We start from the raw sequence: 24,739 nt of genomic DNA on the forward strand, positions 1-24,739 counted from the left end.
ATGAAATCAAATAATTTGTTCAGCAACTTATTTTGCAAATTAATAGAAAGCACTTTCTCTGTGCAAGGCTCAGAGTGGAGTAGCTACAAAAGGAACAAGACAGGTTTTCTACTCACATGTAGCATATAATCTGGTAAGTACATGAATAACTTTAATATACCTCAATGGCACTGAATCTTAAGGACTCAGGACTTGAAGAATGCCCAAAAAAAGAGCTACAGTACTCAGAGCAAACCAAGTTTGCCTCTTACTGGAATGATTCCAGTGGCGTTGTGGATGGAGTATTTGAAGTGGACTTTGAAAGACAGGTGATATTGATAAGTAAACACAGAGAAATTGGTGTTTGAGGATTCTAAGCCACCTTGAAAGACATGAAACTAACAAAAGAACACTGAAAAGAGGGCAGCCCCAGTGGTGCAGCAGTTTAGCACCGCCTGTAGCCTGGGGTGTGATCCTGGAGTCCTGGGATTGAGTCCCACATTGGGCTCCCTGCATGGAGCCTGCTTCTCCCTCTGCCTCTCTCTCTTGTTCTATGTGTCTTTATGAATAAATAAATTAAAAATCTTTTTAAAAAACACTGAAAAGACAATCATATATTAATAATTTCATAATTATGTCAATAATATGTTACCCTCTTATCAATGTGGCATCATTTATTTGGACTATAAGAACTTTATAGGAAAGGAGAGATAATGATATTCATTTGTCTCAAATGTGTAGGAACGGGATGCCAGTTGAGACAATTTTCTGAGAGCATTGAATGCTGAGTTAAAGAGTTAGGGTTAATTTATCTGATAAAGAATTCATGTAGAGTTTGGAGCAGGGCATGAGAGAAAACAGATGGCATAATCATACTGAAGTTAGGTGAACTCCTTGAATTAAGGGCAGCAATTTTGTCTTATTAGTCTTTCATCATAGCACCTGGTATATTAGTAGGTACTCAAAAAATATTAGTTTATATTTCAACCAATGATTTGATGAGATGGTTAAAAAAAAAAAAAAAGTCTAGTGAACAAGTCCCATTCTGGCCACTGTAGGAAGGATGGATTGAAAGAGGTTTGAATTAAGGATAATAAAGCACTGAAATAGGTTCACTTCAGTGAAAGGAAAGGATGGGCATAAGTGACGCCATGCTAGAAGAATAGGTCTCATCAGATCTGCAGGCTAAAAGTGGCTGAGAGATTAATTCTTCCTCAACACAACTTAAATCTACTCAACTCTCAACATTCCAACTACAGGATTTTTTGCAGTGAAACCAAATTTAACGGTAAATGCAAAGATTCCAATGTGGGGTTAGAAACTAACATCTCATTAAAACAATCAACTATAGACTTTTAAAGCAGCAACTTACAGGTAATTTTTGGAAAATTAAGCATAATTGCAGGCATTCATCAGTTTATAAATGTCAAGCTTCTGAATGCTTGGATGTGGCCACACAGAGGAAATTCTTAGGAGGCAGCAAGGGGTGTGTGCAAAGCTTCGGCCTTGAGAACTGGCAGGCTTGGGCTTAAGGCCTCCCTTAACCACTCACTAACTGTGTGGCCCTGCAGAGAAACCTGAGATTGTAGTATCTGTGAGTTAATGATAAAAATAGTAGAGAGTTATGTGAGGATTGAATGAGATCATGTAAATGCCTGGCACAGAGTAGGTGCTTCATAAATGTTCATCCCCTCTGCCTTCCTTCTCTTATTCTCTGGAATCTCTGGAACTACCCCTACTTTCAACACAGTTCTGGCCAAAATATACTTTTATTTATAATGACTGCTCGATGAAAATTTGTGTTTGTAATCATGTGTTCTATTGTCTTTTATCCTGTGCCAGCTTCCAGGCTCACTCAGTTTCCTTTCCCAGAGCTCAACTCCAAATATGGTTTCACCAGCAAATTTCCCAAGTATCCTTTTATCCTGTCTTCAGGAAGATTATTAATGAAGGTGTAAAATCAGGCTGGCATGAGTAACAATGCTTAAGGCAATCCTCCAGACACTTTTGTCCTACTCAACAGGGATATGGTGTCATTTATCATTAGGTCTTGTTACAATTTTCTGGCCCCTTGAAAAACTTTTTCATGTCCACATCTGCAGGAATGAATCTTGTAAGTGAAGGCTTGTGAGCAACTGGATTAAATGTCATGACAGTATAGGACATCTGTTATATCACACTAACCTATCACTCTCTACTCTCATAAATCTTTACAATCAAAACAAATTAGTCTGGCATGTTATTTCTAATAAACATTCTCTTTTGTTGTGTATGGCTCATGCCCAAAAGGAGATAACAGACTAGTTGATAAAAGTCACCAAATCTCATCACCAGTTCAAGCATGGTCAAGTGGTGAATAAAGAATAAATAATTCCTTGGCAAGGAGAGAAATGAAGAGCAACAAAGCAGTCTATACAAGATGCTGCCTGTGAAACTCATTCTACAAAGTCTTGGAGGGAAATCATTATCTGGTTTTAAAACCAAGAACAGTTGAGGTTTTCTTGAACTTGCTTTTTCCTAATGACCCTAGACTATATCACTCATGGGGCAGGGGGAGGGGGGTTCTCTGCTCCCATCTGCTGAAGAAGAGCATTGCATGTTACAGTAGGGCATTGGGAACACAATGAAGGAATAGTTTCCAATCTCTCTCCTGGTTCCATTTAGTCTCTATATTCCTTGCTTCTTTCCTCTCAGTTTTTGTTTAAATTGTGACAAAATGAACATAATATAAAAGTTCACTCTCTTAACCATTTTTAAGTGTACAATTCAATGGTATTAAGTACATCGCCACTGACCATCTCTAGAACTCTTCATCTTGCAAAACTGAAACTTTGTGCTCATTACATAATAATTCCCTATTCCCCCAGCCCCTGGCAACCACTCTTCTTTCTGTCTCTATGAATTTGACTGCTCTGTACCTCATAAGCAGAATCATATAATACCCTATCATTTTTAACAAATGCTATCTTCCTATATTTTGTGGAAGTTTATAACCCCATTTGAAACAAAATGGAGAATAAATAAATAAGAAAAAAAAGCAAAAATATTTCCTGGGGACTAGAAGCGTTCAATTCTATAGCCATCGAGTCAGTGGCAAGGTCATAATGCTTGCTAGTTAGAATAAAACACAATGAATTGTAAGAAGTAATTGTCATTTAAACAGTTAGCTAATGTGTACATGAGCAGCATATTTAAGATAACAATAAAGTCAAAGGAGAGATGGAACATGGTAGAGGTTCCCATGAAGGAAGAAATATCAAGATCACTGAATAAGGAAGTAACTGTGGATTGAAACTCATGCCTAGGGGTGCCTGGGTCACTCAGTCAGTTTAGCGTCTGCCTTCAGCTTGGGTCATGATCCCAGAGTACTGAGATCAAGTCCCATGTCAGGTTCCCTGCTCAGTGGAGAGTCTACTTCTCCCTCTCCCTCTGCCTCTCCCCCAGTTTGTGTTCTCTCTCTCACTCACTCACTCTCTCTCAAATAAATAAATAAAATCTTGAAGAAAGAAAAGAAACTCATACCTCAAAGGCTAACTGCAATATACTGATTAGGTTATTGATAAAGCCGCTTCCATGACAGTGGTTCTCAAATTACAGTTAACAAAAATTACTTACCACAAACCTACCAAATCAAAACTGTATTGACTGGGACTCAGGAATCTGAATATGCACCAGCTGCCTGACTGGTTCAGACACAGAAGGTTCTTACCAGCATTGAGAAACAGCAGTGAGTGCAGTAGATCAGAGGCCTGCCTCGGTTCAGTAAAGTAGTATAATCTTCGATTATGTTATCCATATAGCTGCATGGTATCCATTACTACCTATTCTTACCTGCTTCACTTTTTTCTCCTGCAGTGAGTGCTACCCGACTGAGCTACCAAAAATGGGGATGGTGGCCGGAAAGAATGACCCACCAGGGTCAGCAAGCACCAGCCCTGACACTGTCCCACCTCCCACCACCATTATAAGCCTGTGGTTGTCTTGTATTTTTCTCATCTGCATCTTTGTCACCAGCTATAAACTGGCTGGAGGGAAAATAATGGCCTCAGTGAAACTGTGTTCGGTGTGGAAGATCAGACTCTGACTTCACTCTCATTTATAGCTTTAATTTTCTTTTTTTCTAGAATATGTCTGTGCTGGAGAATCACCACTGGCGATCTACAATCGGCATGCTTCGAGAATCAAGGCTTCTTGCTCACTTGCCAAAGGAAATGACGTAAGTGGTGCAGAGATGAAACGTACTAAAGTCCACGCGTTAGAGATAAGCCACTTTCTCTAGGGCATGCTCGAGACCCCAGGGTTAATGGCAGGGAGCCAGCCGGCTGGGCTTCCGGCCTGCGCCTGCTTGTCGATCAGAGGAGATTCAGTGTCAGTTACCGCAACCCAGAATCTGAATCTCTCTGTGAGCTGTGAAAGGCCCTTGGATAGTCGTCTGTGGCCTAACATCAGAAAGAAGGATAATAAACAGCTCTCAGCTTTCACACTCTTCAGCATCAATGCTCTGCTTTGTCAAATTCCTGTCTTTTATGTTAGCAACATTGTCCTTCCATGAAGCTCCAAATAATAAATATTTATCAAGAAGGAACACAGGAGATCTCAAGCTAGATTTAAGACTAGTTCAATAAAGTTTGTTTTGTAATGGCCACTCTTAGCAAAAGTAAAAGTCAGAAATTCTTTTCTGAAATGTCTTTTGTTAAGTAACTGAATTGGCCCCAGCCTTTCTTTGGCCATTAATATATCTATGTCTCTTGCATTTTAAACAGAAGGGGAAATACTAGTTTCCTGGTCCACTGTTCGTTACCCCAGGGATTTAGGCCAAGTCCTATTAAATCCAAGGCCAGTACCCCATTTTCCACATGGCCCCTCGTTAACTGCTGTAACATCTTCCAAGGCCACCACTAATTTTGAGTTCAATTAAATGTGCAGAACCCAAGATAGCTAGAGGAGAGTAGATAGATAGATCCCTGCACCTTCTTTCTGAAGGGTGCATCAGTTAAAGTCAAGTGCTAAGTTGCATCTCCACAGAAGAGGCAGTATGCCCTGGGCTCCTACATTTATTCCTGGCCCTGTGATACTATCTGGTGCTGTTTCCAAGCACCCAGAGTAATGTGACATCTGCAGGAAGAATTTCAGTTCTGATAGCGTTTTTACCTCCTAGAATGCAATAAAACCAATCATCATGCGTGGATTAAAAACCCATGCCTTTTGCTAGGACTGTTGCAAAGAGCAAAAGAACTAAATACAGAAGAACTAAAAACTCGAGTAAGAAATCAAGTAAGAAGGAGAAGAAAGGAGGAGGCTAAGTGACAGGGACAGCTAAAGAAAGAAAGAAAAGAAGGGAAAGAAGGAGAGAGAGGAGACAGAAAAGAACAAACCTAAAGGACAAAAGAAAGGAAGGACTCAGGACCGGATTTGTCTCTGTAATACTGCCTTAATCCTGCTGGTTGCTCAGTTATCTTCATATCCTGAGATTGCCTACTCATCCCTATGGATTCCAAAGAAAAATGCCATGTTTGTTACGTCTTTGTGGGATGCAGCATTATAAATCGCTTTTGTAGGAAGAATAATTGTTATGCAATAATATGAAAATGGATGGGGGGGACGGTGCAGGGGTCAGCGCTTGCACTCAGCTAGCTGCCTGTACATTCGTGTTCTCAACCTGGCTGGGGACTACAAATATTTACTTTATGCCTATTCATTAAACTCTGTGTGCTCTATGCACTCTACAGAATAAAAAGGTAGAAAGTATGACACCATATACCTAAAATGTGGGGAGCAAAGGAGTAAAGAATAGGTCCATACCCAAGCAACCATCAACTTCATATAGACTGCTATCTGCAGAAGATGCTATATACCAACCTAAGTATATTTAATTTTTAAAGATTAATTTTCAAAATAGTTATAGATCTTTTCTACCGATTACTTTCTATGTGTGAGGTAAAGCTCTAGTTTGCTTATTTTTCCAAAATATCTCACCTGCCCTATTCCATTTGTCAAGTAATATATTGCTTGTGCACTGGTTTTTAATGGAGCCTTCATTACCCATTATTCTTTTTTAAGTTCCAGTATCTGTCTCCGACCTGTTTTGTTCCATTGGTGGATCTTTCCATGCCGTAGGATCAGTCACTATATTGTCTTCCTTATTATTACTGTCACTATGCCCTTTCTCTTCCTATGCCAATCTGAATGTTTGAGCTGGTTTCAACTCTTTAAAAGCACAACCCAAACTCCTGTGATTCTATCAGTCTTATTGCATCCCACCGAAAGCATGCATTTCTAGTTGATTTTCAGTTTTTAAACCCAAAGTTACCATGGAAACGTATAAACTATCACCATTTTGTACACCTAAGGCTTCAATCACACCGTACAGTTATTAGCACACCTCCTGTCCAAAGACAGAAGTAATAGTGGGTGAGAGACTCCTCCTTGGGCTCAGAGGGACAAGACTCTGTGAAACAAACAGAATCAAAGGCAGAGATGAGATTACAAGCTACTTGATGGTGGCAGAAGCAATCACCCTCCTCAAAAGGATTTGCTTTGTGTGTGTGTTTTCTCTTTCCCTCTTGTGGATGCAGACAGGATATTGAACAGCAGCTGGGCTCCTTGATCTTGGCAACAGACATCAACAGGCAGAATGAATTTTTGACCAGATTGAAAACTCACCTCCACAATAAAGATTTAAGACTGGAGGATGTACACGACAGGCACTTTATGCTTCAGGTAATCAACAGCCACTACAGAGGTGCCATCTTCGCTGAGTAAAAAATTCTTAGGGGCATGACCAGTCATTTTAGCACACGTGAAAAGGAGTATCCCCATGGTAAAAGTTAGAGCCATGGCCTAATTTATCAAAAACTCTGAGACACATGAAATTTTTCCATGGTTTCCAAGTAAGCAAAATGGGAGTTTTGTGTTATTATGTTCCTGATGTATCACCTTTCCTTGTCTGGTAGCTGCTTTACCACAAAGTTGCCCCACTGGGCAATTGTATGTGGTAAGAATCTACCACCGTCTATGGTTTGATATAATAAAAGTGATCACTGTGATACCTGGGCGACTTTAGAAATACTGTTTCTGGGACACAAAATTAGATGATGTTAACCAGAGTAGGAACAAAATTGAAAAACAAGTAACCTTCCTTCGTGTAAAACCTATTTAATCGAACCCTGCTTTACTTTCTTTTACTCCTGAACTCATATGCTTACCAGCATGTTTATCTCATCTTACCAATTTTCGACGCCAATCAGTAAGTTCTGTTAAGCTTAATTGAATGAACTGAATCGTATCGGGTGCAACTCTTTCTGCTTCATTGCACGGCAAGAAGCCCCTTGGAACATGAGAACAAGAGGATGAGTGAACCTCAGAAGTGGGAGTCTGACCTGATGTCCAAACCAGAGCCTTTTTCTCAATCTTGTATCTTGTCTTGTCTTTTTTTCTTTCCTTTTGGCACAAAAGACTGGATGGATGGACCCTGGATTCATCTAGATAGAGCAACAGTGTTTTGTGTTCCATGCTTTCATGGTGCCCTCTGTAGCTGCCCAGAGTGCTCCATTCTTCCTAGGAAATTCCTCCCTCCCAGCTGTAGCACCATATGTCTCTCTCCTTCTTTTTTCCCAAACTAGTCTTCTAGTCTCTGAGTGCCACAGAGATCCAGGTATCTGGTTTTCATGACTCCAGCCAAGTTAGGAGAGGCTGAAAGAATTGGCCCAAACATTTGAATTTCAGAAGGAAAGTTCACTGAGGCCAATGAATTCCCGACGGGCAGAGCCTGGAGGGGACTTCTGCCCCTTACCCACTCCAACACGTACTGGCATCTCCATCAACCAGGAAGTCAAGAAACAATGACATTTGTAACTTAATATGATTGGGGCTTTCCCAGATGCTAGCACTGCCAGTGATTCTGTGATGCCAAAGAACAAGGATCAAAACAAACAGACAAGGCTGGTAGTAGGTGGGGCCCAGTACCAGGAGCCAATCACAGCAGTTGGTGGTTAAGGGAGAGAATCTACTTTTCTGGGAATTCAAGGTCACCTTCTAAGAGTCAGCATTATTAACAAAAGCTGGCATCCCACACTCAGGACAGCAGGAGGGAAGCTTTCAATTTGCCTTGTGAACAACACACCCCAAGATTTGGTGTGACTTAGCTCCCTGGCTGGTGGTCTGAGCTTGCTTCTGCTCAGACACAGGCACGAGAGCACACACATGACTGAAGTGATATCCAGAGTCTGTCAATGTGGCCACTGTGAGTGAGGTCCAAGTGATCTCACTTGAGCCTGGCTGGGGCCCTGCGGCTTCCCTGCCCACCAGGGGTGGAGCGATGGAAGGAGCCAGGCCACGGCTTTCCTTGGCCTGCCCACCGCAAGCCTCCTCCAGGAAGCTGTGTGTCCTTGGACGGTGGCTCTTCACTCCTTCTCAAAGCTATAAAGTGGGAATTCTGAATGAAGGTTTTGTGCAGTGGTGAGTAAGGGCTGTTTCCTGCAGAGGCGCTCTGTCAATGCGGGCTTGGTACCATGAGGCGACTGGCGGGTGGGATGACAGCCCTGGGAGCTGAGGGGGCATTTGCTGCTGAAGGATCGTCCTCTGATCATCTCTCCCCTCCCTGTCTTTCTCAGATTGCCTTGAAGTGCGCTGACATTTGCAATCCTTGTAGAATTTGGGAGATGAGCAAGCAGTGGAGTGAAAGGGTCTGTGAAGAATTCTACAGGCAAGGTTAGTAGTGATCTGACAGCTGAGTTTTCACTGCCCCTCTTCCTGTTAGGCATTTATCCTAAACAAACAGGAAATGGCTAATCTAGGGTGACATTTGTTCTTTCATCAACTCTTATTATCCTAACCTTTCTCTTTAACTCTCTTACAAACCAGCCAGCCCTTTTCTGGAAATTATTTAAAAATAAATAACACTGTCTTACTCTGAAAACAGGTAGTAATGAGCAAAAGTGGGAGATAAATGTGTGTGTGTGTGTGTGTGTGCGCGCATAAAATTTTTTAATGGCTTCCCTCTGTGGATATAAGAATGTGAGGGACAGCTCGATTTGTACTCTTTCATTTTAATGAGTTTAATGCAGCCTAAAGGCTAAATGCCATTTGAGGTCAATGTTTTCTGCTCTGATGGGCCTTAGACTCCTCCCATATTTCTTCCCCTGGCTTTCTTAAATAAAGTGAATAATGAAACAGAGCACAGCTGACCAAGAATTGAGCTCATCCTCTCAAACATATTCAGTGAGAAGAGAAATGGCCCCCAGTGAGGGTATAATTTTTAAGAGATTAACTTCATTCAGAAATAAGGCTATGAATGAGTGAACAGGATCTTGATGCTGGGTGGGATATGGGCCTTTAAACATAGCCTTGTTTCTTCAGGCCTGGTTTCAATGCTCAGGATGTTTGTGCAGGCACAACAGTGCCCTGATGTTAGTGACAGGATCAGGTTTGAGAGTCTAAGGACAAAATAAAGCCCAAAGTGTCCCACATACCAGCTCTGTGAGGAGGTCAAATCGCAACAGTGAGCCTTTTTGGAGAAGCTTCCATCGAAAGATGTGTCAGTGACATCGAGATAGATGGTCCCAAAGACAGAAGACAAAGCATGATTGGGTTCATGTAGGGCCAGAAGGATCTGCTCACCCTCTCTATTGCTCGGAGCAAAAGTGCTCACAGAGTGCCCATAGCTCTATATGACTTCACTTCAGTTGAGTGTGAGTGGTTAGAAGTCAAAAGATCAGTTCTTATTGCCCATGATATAAAATCTCCACCGAGAGAAAACAAAAGGAAATATGATGAAATTGGGACAGGAGGCTTAGATCAGATAAGTATTTTCTTTGTGATCTAGAAAATATTGAAATAGCAGCATGAGAGAAAGGCTAAGATCCTCGTGCTTGGAAATCAAACGATGGGACAGAAAAGAGATTCTACTCTGTCCCTCTTGGTTTTGACTCAACCATGTGCTCCTCTTGGCACTGATTGCAATTTAACCCTTTCCTTTTCTTAACATTCTATTTGAATTATGAGCCACTTGAGGCCGGGGCTGTGTCACATGGGCAGATAGAAAGGCCCACGGAGCTGGCGAATTGAAGTTATCAACTACATGGAGTGAATAGGATCACCCAAGAAAGGGAATCCATAAGATCTCTTTACCAAAACTGGCTGTTGTCCTAACAATACTTGCACGTGCTCCATTATAAGACAGAACAACCTAGAACATATGTAACTCTGACCACAAAAGGTGAGCCTCCATGCACTTTGCCCTGGCATGTCTCCTGGCAGAGAAAGGAATACAGAGAGGGTATGTCAAGTCCTTTTTATTTAATAGCGTTATGGTTGAGCAGAAGTTCTGTCTGTTTAAAAGGAGAAAGAAAGACTGGACTGGTCAAACTGCCTATCCTCTCTACTGAATTAATTATTTTTAATTTTATAAGCACAATTTGTATGATTTTGGTTCATCTTGTTCGGGCTTTCAGTTTAGGATATGGGTTTCCAAAGACTGCTCATAGTCTTAGCCAAAGTATCTTTAATGATTCATGTTGCTGAGCAAAGGAAAACCTTTAAAATTAAGGGTGAAGACTTAGGGAGAAAGGAAGATGACATCCCATGAATTAGGAAAATAGCATTAGGAAAATAGCATTAAATTCTGGGACATAAATTATGATTCTGAACATCATCCAACTCCCTCCCCTCCTTGTTTTAAGGAATTAGAATCTCTGTCCTGTTGTAACCACCAATTGATATCTTCTCAATCAATCAAGATTCCCAAAAATTTTATTGAACATCTGCTTCCAGCCTTGTCTAAACTTTAGCAAAACTGTTAATTTTCCTGTGTACAAAGGCCCATGGGTTGGGGGGGGGGGTTGTGAAAGATAAAAAGAAGTATCATTTCATAACCTCATAATAGGGACGCCTGAGGGGCTCAGTGGTTGAGCATCTGCCTTTGGCTCAGATCGTGGTCCCAGGATCCTGGGATCAAGTCCCACATTGGGTTTCCCACGGGGAGCCTGCTTCTCCCTCTGCCTATGTCTCTGCTTCTCTCTGTATCTCTCTCATGAATAAATAAAAATGGAATCTTTAAAAAAAATAACCTCAAAATTTACTAGGCAGTAAATTTCCTGGAGGAGCAAAACAATGCAAATTTCCTTTTTGTATTCTCTACATTGATTCAACAAAGAATCGGAAATGTACAGTGCTTTATAAGTATGTGTTGCATAAGTAAATGAATAAATGATTTAATTGGATGACCTTTCATGGTGGAGGTCACAGAAGAAGATCTGGTGCTGAGGACATAGAATCTGAACTGAATGAGTTGGAAGATGTGCAGTGTCTTATATTTTCCAATAGGATAGCCATGAAGCACATGTGACTAGTTAAATTTTAAATAATTAAATATAATTAAATTTAAATTTTAGTTCCTCAATTTTATTGATCATATTGCAAAAAGCTACTATGGTTGGCAGTGCAGAGAACATTTCCATCATTGCAGAGTCCTGTTGGACCCTGCTGGTCTGCAAAGGGAAGAGTAGAAATGGACAAAGGCATTGAAATGGGGACCTACTTCAGAGAGCAGCCTGGACCATAGAAAGTGAGAATGGAGGATTTGTGGATTTGTACACCAACCAGGCTCAAGTAGAGAACATGACAATGATGTCATCTTAGAAAGTGCAATTGAGGCAGCATATATAATTGAAGTAGAAGAAATACTGAAGGAAGAAAACTAGCTAAGAAGCAAACACTAAAAGTGAGTTATTAATAAGCTAGAATGGAGTCAGGCAGAGTGTTAGTAGGGGATAAAAGACACTCCAAGAGAGGAATAAACAGGATTTGATGCCTCAATATGGAGGCTAAAGGGAAGGAAGAAATCAAAGACAATTCCTCCAAAGTGTCAAGCCTCACTGAAAAATCACAATTAACAGAATTATGGAGGTAAGAAGTAAAACTCATTTTAATATTAGAACTCATTTTAATATTAAATGTTGTCATGCCCTGTTCTCAGAAAGCTATCATCGTCTGGCTTCTCTGAATTCCTCAGGTTAAGCTGGACTGATGTCCTCACCTCAGTCTTAAGAATAAACCAGGGTCCAAGGGTCCAAGGGACCACAGGAGGCGTGGCTACAGGCTTAAAGCAAATGACAGAGGGTAGCATCTCATAGGTTCTAGCTCAGCTGTTAAGTGCAGACACTTTGGAGCTGGACTTTGTAGGTTGGAATCCAGGCTCCCCCCCTTTACTAGCAGTGTGACAACTTGGGTCAAAATATTTACCTTCCCTTCATCTCAATTTCTTCATCTGTAAAATGGGTTTTACAATGAAGATGTTATGGGGAGGAAATTAATTAACATATGTAAAATGCTTAGACTAGTCCCTGGCACACACTAAGCACCATATAAATGTTATATTTATATCTCCTCTAGTTGAGAGGTATATATTCACAACTGTGAACTTAACTAATGTTTCTGAGCACCAGCTTCTCTACTGATTAATCAGACTGTTTGTCCCAATGCAAAATTTACCCATAATTTTTCACCCCTGAAGGAACGACAATATATTCTGATAAAGCTTTACATGGTACATTTCTTCTTTGCTCTTCTAGCTGGCAAAGGCATCAAAGAGAAATATTTTCCCGACTTTTATACTTTTTTTAAACTTTAGTTACATGAGGTGCAGCCAAGTCAGATTAAAGGTAATAACCTTTATTTCTGCTCAATACTATAGCTACAGATGGAGATGTTCCTCAAGCGAGATTTTCTAGCACCTCACCCCCACTTCCTCCCTACTTACTATTCCTGGTTGTCCAGAGGAAACCAGACCAGGCTCAGGCAGAGTGAAAGGCAGGGGGAGCACAAAGAGAACAAAATCAGTTCTCTTAATCTGTAATTTAAAGCCAGAACTTCCATTTCATGTAGGAAATTGTTCATTACTTGTATCCTTGCTTTTATTGATCTTGGTCAAAAGTTTATTCTAGCTCCAGAGCATACCTATTTACAATGAGCCTATTGTAAATGGTCATTGACAGTCATATTTTTAAATCTTCATGGAAGCTACCAGAGCAAGCAGGTGCTAGGGAGTTCCTCATGATAAAAGGCAGTGAACGGTAATTCCCAGAATAACTTCTTTGAACTAGATCGCTAAAACTAGCAACACTCATTTTAACAAATTCTAGATTATCAATGTGTCTTCTTCTTTCTCCTTAGGGGACCTTGAACAGAAATTTGAACTGGAAATCAGTCCACTTTGTAATCAACAGAAAGATTCAATCCCTAGCATACAAATTGGTGAGTTGAATTCAGTTTTAATTTTTTTTTCAGTTTTAGTTTAACATAAATACTTTTGGCACCTCTGCCAGAGTCACAAAGAAAAGAAGATCTACACACAGCCTTTGAAAAATCCAAACTGGAGGTTTAATGAATGACTGAGTCCAAATAAACACCCTAATCATCACTAATCTACTAGGTCATTGCCAACTGAGAAATTATGAAAAATGGAGTAAAGGCTTTGTTACAGACTCTTAACTAGTCTGTGTTAACTTGGTAGTTCAGAATCTAATCAAAACCCAATAGAGTAGAAGGGAAGTAATAAGAATCAACTCTTTGCTGCTGAGGAACAGATAAGTTCAACTCTGTTTAGGACTTGAAGAGTAGGAAATTGGCAGAATCAACCTTTGGGACCCTTCCAATCTGCCCCACTACCCTTTGTCCCCAATGCAATTCCAAGGGCCCATGCTCGGCAAGCCATGCTGTCCCTGGTGGTCCCAGGGGCCCCATGCTTCTCAACTCTCCACTTCAAAACTTACTTTCAATCTTATTCTCAAATGTCAGTTGCAGTAAACCATTTAATTGTGGTGCCAATGTATCCAAAGTAATGATTACTCTAAGTTACGAGTCAGATCATTAAATCAGACTATGGAAATTTTAGGCACATAGGAAATATTTTTGATCTAGCAAGAATTTCTATCAGTTCTTAAAACACTCTACCAATTCCATCTCCATTAAAAGCAAGTCATTCATTTCCTTGCAGCTCCTTCCAATTAAAACCAAACTCAGAACTTTAATTCTTTTACTCATAAACTATATCCCTGACATGTACCAGTTCCCACAGATCTCAGAGAGCTTAATGCACTCACAGGGCTGCAGACCTCTGCTAGGCTACAGCTGAAAGCCTCTACTTGGGAGGGAATGGGGCATTGGAAAAAAATAAGCTGAAAAGTAAGAAAAGCAGAGCAAGTTAGTCAAATAATAATATGCTTATAATCACTAAGAGCCAAATCTAATCCACAAAAGAGTCATAAAGTCATCCCAGGAAAGAGAAACAAAATTAACCTAGTTACAACGATTTGAATGACGTATGCAAATATTCAAATAGATACGTTCAAATTATGGGATTACTGGACATCTATTTTTTTCCAAATTGCCCTTAGTATTGTTATGTTGTTTTTACAATCACACTGATTCTTCTGCTCAAAAAAGGAAAGGGTGGGACTGTTATTAAAAAACAACAGCAACAACAACAACAAGCCAGGAAGAATCCGTGCGATGACATGGCTACAGGATCCTTGGGGCCGCGGGGGACTGGGAGCAAGGAGAACAGGAATTCAGCCTCGGGCTCCCTGGAGCCGGTTCCTCCCTCTCGGGGTGCTTTAGATGTGGGGGTTCTGCAGATGCCACACGCCAGGAAAACACCCTGACCGAAGTCCTGGCCCTGGGGCCCCATTTGTTAAGCTCTGGCCAGGCTCCTGTTAAAGACATTTTGTGAAAAGCATTCACGTTGTTAAGCACACAACCTGGATTTGCAAGGCAAACCTGATTTTAGAGACCCTACCCTGTTGTTGTCATGAGAACACACTTATTTTGTCAGATCATATGTCCTGGTTTTCAGCACAGGAAAATGCGGTTACCATAGATACCTGTTTTTACAATGGGGTGGGGATCGAGTGACTAGGAAAGTCTCAGGGATCCTACACCGGCACAGCAATAATGAAGAGAAAGAGAAGGTGATTATAAAACAACCTGCACACATAAATCGTCCTCTGTCTCTGTCCCCCGCCTCCCAGGGGCAGGTGGGGAGGTGTGGCGTGAGGGGGTACATCAGGCTAACCTGGAAAAATCCATAGATAAATGCAGTCTGATGGGAGCTGCCAGCTTCAGCCTCCCGGCCAAGGTTTTTTTTGTTTTTGTTTTTTTTTAATTTTTATTTATTTATGATAGTCACAGAGAGAGAGAGAGAGAGAGAAGCAGGCTCCATGCACCGGGAGCCCGACGTGGGATTCGATCCCAGGTCTCCAGGATTGCACCCTGGGCCAAAGGCAGGCGCCAAACCGCTGCGCCACCCAGGGATCCCTCCCGGCCAAGGTTTTTGCCAGTGGGTCCTAAGTGATACAGCTATTTCCTTTGCCCTGATTTCTCTGGAACCAAAACTGTCCCCTCTCTATTTCCTGTCCCATCCCCAGTCAGAATATCCCGAGTGCTGTCTCAGGTTTAGATCTGGTCTTCTGTTTAAGTCATTCATGTTAACCCAAGTGGAAGTGGGATTTAAAATCCCCTTCCCGGGTGGCTCAGTGGTTGAGCATTTGCCTTCAGCTCAGGTCATGATCCAGGAGTCCTGGGATCAAGTCCTGCACGGGGCTCTCTGCTCAGCAAGAAGCCTGCTTCTCCCTCTCCCTCTGCCTGCCGCTCCCCCAGCTTGTGTTCTCTCTCTGTCAAATAAAAAAGTAAAATCTAAAATAAATAAATAAATAAATAAATAATAAAATAAAATCCCTTTCCCTGTCTCCACCAAATTCTGCATTTTAGAAAGAAGATGTTAAATCGAATGACTCTCTAATTGGTGAAATCTGTAGAAAGAGGAGAAGAAAGAGGCTTGCCTTCAATCCTTCTTTGCTGAGGCCACCATGTCTCCCTTCCCCAACTCCTAACCCTCCAGGAGGTCAAAATCTAAGCAGTCTGTTGCTTGAATAGAAGAGAGAGCTTGGCATAATGCCCCAGGAACGGATGGAACAGGTTCCCAAATGTGATCACACACAAGCCACTTTCATTTTAAAAACTACCTCCTGGTGTCGATGCAGACTTCAAAATGGCCTTTCCTATCCATTATAAGAGGTCTTTATATCGGATAAGCAGAAATATACAGAGGAATAATTCCCCAGTAACGTCAGGAAGATTATGAGTTGATTTTTAAGTGTTGGATTTGTAGCTTTTTTATATTAAAGGTAAACTTGACCAACATTCACACTTTAAACATTAGTATAATTTTGTGAACTATCTTTTTAATATCAAATCTCTCTTATAGTAAAGGATATTAGAAATTAGATATAGAGGTTATGAAAGAAGTGAAGAAAATTCAGGAATAGCAAACAAGAAAATTCAAATCCTTACTTGCTGACTCCCTATATAACCTAATCATTGGCTTAAACTTTCCTCCTCAGGTTTGGGTGATCTAAAAGGATCTCATAATTCTTAAGTCATATTTAACATACAATGAGATAATGCAGAAATGTGAAATATCATTTTGCATGATATTTTGCATCCTTTTTCCATCTCTGTAGCATTCTCAAAGGCCAAGTATCTGCTGTTCGTTCAATAAAAAGATAATCAAATCAAGCCTTATAATCCACAGCCTTGTAAACATAAAGTGTCAGTTATTGGAAAATTCATTATACTGAAAAACACTTGCCTTTTCTCTTCCACACCTATGTTTCAATAAAACCTAAATATGTTGAAGTTTGTGATGATGTCAAAAATTCCAGCCTAGATTGAAAGTCGTCCTGGCTTTAATAAATCATATTTAGAGGCACCTGGGTGGCTCAATGTTTGAGTCTCTGCCTTTGGCTCAGGTTGTGATCTCAGGGTCCTGAGATCGAGTCCCACATCAGGGGAGCCTGCTTCTCCCTCTGCCTATGTCTCTGCCTCTCTGTGTCTCTCATGAATAAATAAACCTTTAAAAATAAATAAATAAATCATATTTAATATGGAAAACACGCTAACACTGAAATATGATTAGAACACAAGGAGTCTAAAATAATTAAGAGAACAGACATATCTAATATCAACCAATCTTATCTGGTCATTTAAGTGGGGATTTCATGCCCGTAAAAACCCGTATTGAAGACGAGTGAACTTTTATTTACCTACATTTAGTTGTTTAATGTAACTGAGAGTAAGACAAAACTGTGAATCAACACTGTTGAAGAAATATCCTATAGGGTGGACATATGCATTCCTCAGATGAGTCTAAATCAGCCCTGTGCCCCTTCCTCATATCATTCACCCCTTCCTGCCCTCCTCCAGCCCCCTCCCTAGCTCCAACACACTTTCCTATCTTCCTGTTTACATGTCTTTCTCCCTCAGCAAATAATAACATGTATTGAGGGTTTGCTATGTTCTAGGAACTTTCTGAGCATTTCACCTGTGTGAAGTTATTTCCTTGTCCTAACAACCCTGTGAGTTTGGTACTCTTCCTAGCTCCTTTTCACAAATGAGGAAACTGAGGCCCGTGGGTTAAGAAACAACCCAAGGCCACATACCTGGTGCTCTTAAACTGTGGGTGGGGACCACCTCATCTTCTGCTTCCACATCTCTGGGTCGGGCACAAGGTGGGGCTCCCAATGGATCTGGGAGGGAGGGCCACATAGGTTTGACCGCCTTCATGCTGCTGAGCTTGGCCTTGCGTGTCCTAGGTTTCATGACCTACATCGTGGAGCCACTTTTCCGGGAGTGGGCCCGTTTCACTGGGAACAGCGCCCTGTCTGAGAACATGCTACGCCATCTGTCACACAACAAAGCCCAGTGGAAGAGCCTGTTGCCCAAGCAGCAGAGAAGCAGCAGCGGAGGTGGTGGCGGCGGCGGCGAGGACCAGGCAGGCCACGGGCCGGAGAACGAGGAGCAGACTGGGACCATAGGCGACGCCCCGTAGTCCTGGCCGGCCTGCCCCTGCTCTGCGCAGAGAGAGAGAACCTCCTGGAGCAGAGGCCTCCTGAGGGGGTGGCAGCTCCGGGGGGGGCGGTTCTGGCCGACGAGCCCAGGCACTTGCCGGGCTTTGTCCGGGGGGTCTCTGGAATGCCACCCTCCTTCCACTTACCTGCCTCCCCTCCTTTTTCCAAGTGTACAGAAGCCATCCGTCACCTCAGCATTAGCTGCCGGAATGAGCAACTCCATTCAGGAACGTGGGAGCTGATTCTCGGGGCAGGGTCGCCCCTCAAGGAGAAGATCCGGGGAGTAAGAAAGAGGTGCTCCTGCCATGTCCCCCTCGGGCCCTGGGTCACACTGTGACAGGCAACCAGTGGCTAAGTCCAGAGCATTTTAGCATTTGCCATCTGACTGCTGATCTGCATGACAAAAACACCAGCATAATCAGAACTCCAAGGAGATTGGTCTTCAGTGCAAGAGCACAAGCGAGAGCGTGAGAGAGAGGACCTTCTATTTTAATAATAATTATTATTATAAAAATAATAATAAATCTTTTTAACTTTTCTATTTTATGCACTAGACAATGGATCTAAAACTTTGGATTAAGATTTCTCAATGTACCCAAACTTGAACAGGGGGTTCATTGTTTTGTTACTGACTTTTTGCCACTTTGGGTCAGAGATTTGGCGTCTGCTCAACTTAAGAAACCACGTTTCCTATCCGATCCGAGGGGAAGGTGCTTGTACGGTTCATTCCTTTGCACCATTAGCCAATCTGTCTTTTATCAATAACTCAGATTCAGTGACATGTTTATATGCACACATGTACATTTCCTGTAAATACCAAGCGCTACTGATTCCCATGCCAAAATACATGAGTATTATGGGATTGCTACCTGTATAAACAATGGCACTGTGAACAGAATACTGTTAGTTTTAATACAAGAGAATGCGTTTGTAAATCTGGTATAGAGTTTATTAATATACTATTGTTTGCAGATAAAGGCCTTAACTTTAAACATTTTTCATCTTCTGAGAGCTGCCCGACTTAAATCCTCACAGGTATCCTTCTGAACTGCCTTCCCATGTCCATCTTTGTGCTTTCCAGCTAAAGTCGAAAGCCAAAACTGAATAAAGTCTTTGAGGAAATATTCTGGAAACTTCACACGCATTCCACTTGAGACCATAGTGTTTAATCTATGGCACCAAGCACTGTTTCCTCAGATTAATGAGACCTTTCAACAAGCCTGAAGTCACTTTTCAACACAGTGCTGTTGCACACTCTATTTTAACAAGCCAGCTGATAAGCTTGTGTTTATGTGACTCTTGTCTTGGACCATGGCGATGTGTCAACCTTGCAGGAGACACAGCAGGTCTCACAAACTTTTATGACCCTGTCATCTAACCATCAGGGAACTCCCTGCTCTCCCACCACACTTTTGTCTGTTATGGCTACAGTACCAAAGCACCTTTGGTTTATGGTTGGCGTGCACTTCTTTGGTGTTAATAGTTAACTGGATTTTTCTTTTTCCTTAATTTCATGTAAACAACTACTCAATTATTTAGCTGAAGTTAACTCTATTTAAGTAGAGAAAACATTTCAGTTTTTTGACCGAATTCACCTTTCTGGCAGGTCATCGTGGTTAATTATGGTTCTAGCTAACAGAGTCACCTTGGAATCTGGTTGCCATTTTTTCTGCAGACGCTTGGTCAGAAAATCAGTTTGTCCACAGCATCCTTCTCTAGTGACTAAACTCTGCATTCAACCGTTTCCTCAAAAGTTCTAGCATAAGCAATGTTATGTGAAGATTGGCGTGTCCCTTTCTTCTCACCTTAAATAATGTTGTAGTGGGAGGACGATAATATCATTTCTGCCTCTATCAAGCTACTTTGCAAGGTGACAAACCAACAGCTAACTCTCGTTTCCTACATGCAACTCTTGTGGGGGTTTTTTCCCACCTAATATACCAATGAAATGTTAGAAACTTGACTGGTTTATAATAAGTTTCTGTAGAGAGACTGAGGTTTGCAGAGTTAGGGTTTAAGGGAAATTTTGGAAAGTTGGTTATATTTTCATTAAAGTGGGAAAGATTGTCAGATGGTACTAAAGAAAGTTTGAAAACCTTATGAAATGGGTGGATGATAAGTTGAAATTGTTGATCTGGGTAAGAGAGAAGTTGTGAAATCTTAACACTAACTTTTTTTTCTCTGTAATAACTATGAACTGACACATGATTCTTTATTGCTTTAATCCTCTGAAGCTCTCATCTTGATGAGGTCCCAACAGAGAATATGTTGAATGTATTCCTGCTTCCAAATCTCTCTTACTTTGGTCTGATGATGCAGAGAGAGCTTTTGAGTGGTCTGTGTTTAATGTTCATGAGATTGAACGAAGGAAAGCAATTGCCAAGGATGATACAGTGGAGAAAAGAGAGAAGATGCTATTTCAGCAAATGGGGCCTCTACCTTGGGTTTAGTAAATGGACTTTGTTTAAATTATATTTATATTTTAACTTAAATAAATGAGATTGGAGGCATTTTTAGTAGTTCCAAGTTTCTAGGACAAAAGTCTATGTTACAATTAGGTCTTGAAGAAACGTTCTCAGAGAAAACCACCAAATATCCTACAGTTAAGTCTATGAAGCAGCTACCAGTACAATCAAAATTTGAAGTCAAATGAGACATGATGCATAAACGAGATGCATTTTTGTCCTTCTTTCGACCATCTGGAGTTTTCTTGAGTTTCTTGCTTTTTGGCAAAAATGAAGAAGAAGAAGAAGAAAGAGGGAAGAAGAAGAAAAGAAGAAGAAAGAAGAAGAAGAAGAAGAAGAAGAAGAAGAAGAAGAAGAAGAAGAAGAAGAAGAAGAAGAAGAAGAAGAAGAAGAAGGAGGAACGGAATGTGAAAGCTTTTTTTTTTCCCTTGCCTGCTAGTGGCTCTCTTTCAAAAGAAGAGTTCAATTGCTAGTTGAGACCTAGCTATTGGATCATCCATGGATTTTATCTTTATATTCTTCTCCTGGTCCGTGGACCACCGATAGCTGATTTACCAAGTTTAATTCTGTCATCACTTGAGAAGAAAGGAACCAAAGGGCTATTTTTAGTAAGCAAAATAGAGTTCAGATCAAATTAAGAGAGAGAGAATATATATCACTGCCAGGCCTGATCGTCAAAGCCTGCTTCTCTTTTAACAGCATCTGTGAATAGTCAGAAACTTGTTCATGAAGCCCTGACCTACCCATAACTCCTCTATGCCGAATAAAACTCCCGCTCTGTTTCTACCTGCATAAGGCTTCCCACAAAGGCATTTGGAATGTGTCCAGCAACACTGTCTTCAGATAGTGCTTCCTACAAAACACAGACTTGTTTTGTAATCTTTTCTCATGTTGAATCAATCAGATCTGCTCACTGATTTGAATTTGGTTATGAGCTTGTGTCTCACTGTATTTCTTATGCTTTGTTCTTTTAAGCAAACCCTTAAAATTGTTTGTGTTGTGTGTACACATGTTGTACAAATTGTTGTTTTGTGTACACATGTGAGATTTAGAGAAAAAAAACCACCTTGTGAGTTTTGCTCAAAATGTGGCCTAAATATCCATTGGCATGCCTAGATGAACAATTGAAAATAAAGATAATTTCTTAAAAACATCAAAGTATGAAAATATACTGATTTTCACCAGGTAACATGTTACCAGCAAACCAATCAGATTCAACAAAAAAAGCCCACTGCTCAAGAGAAGAAATTTTCTAGGGAAAAATGCACAGATACAGACATGATCTCCATGTGACTCATTCTACTTGGGGCTACAGAAATAGCCATGTCCCTGAAGGCAACACTTGCCATTTAGTCCCAAGTTAGGGAAAGAGGGCTCACTTTCTCCCACCAGTCAGTTCTACACTTCCCCCGACTCCTGATATTTTTCTGTTTCACATTTGTCAAACTCATATATGAGTGAGAATGAGGTAGAGTGGTTTAGATTATTATTAAGACAAAGCAGACTGCATTCAATAATTACCTGTGAAAAATATAATCTTGCATTTCAGGACTGGAAACCATCAAGAAAAATAGAATAGTTCAGGCAAGACAACTAAATGCCTTAAACCCATCTGGAAATAGATGAGAAAAAAAAAAAAACACCACCTTTTGTTTTCCAGAAATAACCTTGTATCTCCATAGTCTCTTCATGTCCCATTTATTAAAATTGGATTCAGAATCTTACAGATTCCTTCATGTTTCACTACATCTGAATACAAAGCCATGTTTGCATTTGTGGATGCTCGATATCATAAAATCAAAATCAAAATTGAGATGCCAGAGGTTTTCCAAGTGAAAGTGAGATGTGATTTTTAAATGTACCTGGGAACCTAGCTGAGACATTGTGAAATAAGTCAAGCCTATGTGAGCAATTGAATTTCTATTAAACAAATATTGATTGAGGATCTACTATGTTCCAAAGGGTGCACTAGGCACTTGGAATATAAAAAGACTCCATTTCCCCAGGAGCATTCAGACTGCATCAGAGACGGGCACTGCCAGTGAATGCTTCTTAGAGAATCTGTGAGAACATCTGTAAAGGCTCAACCACAGCTAAAGCCTCTCTCCTGGAGTATAACATAACAGAATGCAAATAAGCTTTGGAGACTGTAGGGGCCAAGGGCAGGCTGCCCCAAGGTGTACCACTTGGCCATATTGATTATTTTAAATAAAAGTTACTTGAGTGACAGCCTGTGTAAGAAGGACCCTCAGACCCTCCTCTGTCCCCCTGAATGCAGGAAATAACTCTTCCATGTGAAAAGTACCCATCCTGTCTCAGGAGGTGAAGACATCCCTGTCACCAGAGATGGGAAATTTAGAGCCAAGAAGGCTGTATAGACAACCTTTCTCACTTTTTTCTAATTTACTACCCCAGCCCAAATTCTGTTTAGCGTTTTTTACTAATTGAAGCTCCCAAAATTTTCTTCATCCTGTCAATTCCTTATAGAATTGTATACTAATCAGTATAAAACTACCAGCCTTGATCATTTCTTTAGGTCTCAATTTCATTATTGGGCCTCCAGGTGCACATAATAAAACTGGGTTTTTCTCCTGCTAATCTGTGTCATGTAAATTTAATTCTTAGTTCATCTAGAAGAACCTGGGACTAAGGAAAATCTCTTTCTCTCCTTCAAAACAAAACTGGGTTCCAATCTTGATTCTGTCACTGAATTTTTCTGTGACTTCAGGAAAATTACTGAATATCTATAAAATTATTATTTCCAGAAGGGGCACCTGTGTGGCTCAGTCGTTGAGTGTCCCACTCTTGGTCTCAGCTGAGGCCCTGATTTCATGTTGGGCTTCATGCTGGGTGTGGAGCCTACTTTAAAAAAACTTTTTTTTTCAGATAGTAATATCTTTTATAGCATTGCTGTGGCAATTAAAAGAGACTGCATACAAAAAGCACCAAGCATTCTGTGTGGTATGTGGTAGGCTTTCAAGAGATGCAAGTTCTTTCTTCATCAATGACAAGAAGTTTGGCAAACAACCATTCACACGTGGGTAAGAATGTGAAGAAAAATTAAGGGGAAATTCAGTGAAGAAACACTGGTGAGGGGGATCCCCGGGTGCCGTAGTGGTTTGGCGCCTGCCTTTGGTCCAGGGTGCGATCCTGGAGACCTGGGATCGAATCCCACGTCGGGCTCCCGGTGCATGGAGCCTGCTTCTCTCTCTGCCTCTCTCTCTCTCTCTCTCTCTGTGTGATTATCATAAATAAATTTTAAAAAATTAAAAAAAAAAAAACACTGGTGAGTTTATATTAAGAAGTAAATTCATTTTTACATTTTTAAAACAGATTGGTTAACTTAGGTACTTATGTATTTTCAAGGTTGGATAAAAAGATTACCCCTTTAATACGTTGCTCAAAGAAAGCGCTGCCCCAGTTATCCGTGACGTTTGCTTAGCCTTCTATACTCTAGAGTGGAAAATAGCATATCTTCTGTTTGCTGCTCTGTCAGAAATTTCTGTGAAGGAACCAGCTCCTAAAATCCAAATAAGAATCATTTCTCTCCCTTGCATCTTTGCCCCCCAAAGCCCTAATTCTGGCTGATGATGGCTCTGTTCCCTTATGTCAGGCCCTGAACGGTTTGCTGGGCTTTCCCAGGCTCCATCGTGGACATGAGTTGGTGCCTCCTGCATGCACACTACCAGACATGTTCTCAGCCAGGGCTCACCGTCTGTCATCGAGCAAGTCAGAAAGCAGAGGCCCTTCTCAAGTAACGTCCTGCCACAGAAGGGAGAAGACTGTCTTGCCTCCATGAGAATGTAATGGATGTGGAGTTATGATTACACAAGGAGATTTCAGCTACAAAAAGCCCATGATGGGATTGTTTTTTTCAATTAAACCAGAGAGACTACTAGAAAAATTTTAAATTTCAGCAGATAGGATCTGAAGATGCATTATTGCCTTGTCTTGGTCATCTAGGCAACGATGTATCTTTGATTCAATTGCCTGAAATGCTAAATTCTAGTACTACAAGATGTAATCTTTAGTAATTTTCCCCCTTTTAAGGAAGCAATGCATAGAGTTTTAAAAATGTGGACTTTGGTGTCAGACAGACAGGATTCAAATCCCTCATCATCACTTGCTGCTTAACCCCAGGCAGATAATTTAATCTCTCTGAGCCTCCATTTCCTCACATGCAAAATGAGACTAACACCTATCTTCCAGGGTGGTTGTGACATCAAAATTAGAAAACATGCATAAAATACATAGCATGGTTTCTGGCGGGGGGGGGGGGAGGTGGTCCTCAACAAATGTAAACTCCTACATTGTTTAAAACAAATCTACAAAATAAATAAATAAATAAATAAATAAATAAATAAATAAATAATAAAAAAAAATAAAACAAAT

General features: G+C 40.9%; 1 protein-coding gene across 3 annotated transcripts in view; it reads left to right on the plus strand.

Moving 5' to 3' along the window:
• The window catches only part of PDE7B (phosphodiesterase 7B), a 317,742-nt gene extending 294,797 nt beyond the window's left edge, over positions 1–22,945 (plus strand). For all 3 annotated transcript variants that reach the window (XM_072824842.1, XM_072824851.1, XM_072824835.1), the window contains 5 exons: positions 4,104–4,195; positions 6,555–6,699; positions 8,592–8,688; positions 13,150–13,230; positions 17,628–22,945. In XM_072824842.1, coding sequence (XP_072680943.1) covers positions 4,104–4,195; positions 6,555–6,699; positions 8,592–8,688; positions 13,150–13,230; positions 17,628–17,863 — 651 coding nt within the window. In that variant the 3' untranslated portion in view covers positions 17,864–22,945. The remainder of the gene's footprint in view (positions 1–4,103; positions 4,196–6,554; positions 6,700–8,591; positions 8,689–13,149; positions 13,231–17,627) is intronic.
• The last annotated feature ends 1,794 nt before the right edge of the window (positions 22,946–24,739 follow it).

The sequence above is a fragment of the Canis lupus genome, chromosome 1 (genome assembly GCF_048164855.1).
Source record: "Canis lupus baileyi chromosome 1, mCanLup2.hap1, whole genome shotgun sequence".
Classification (NCBI taxonomy): Eukaryota; Metazoa; Chordata; class Mammalia; order Carnivora; family Canidae; genus Canis; species Canis lupus.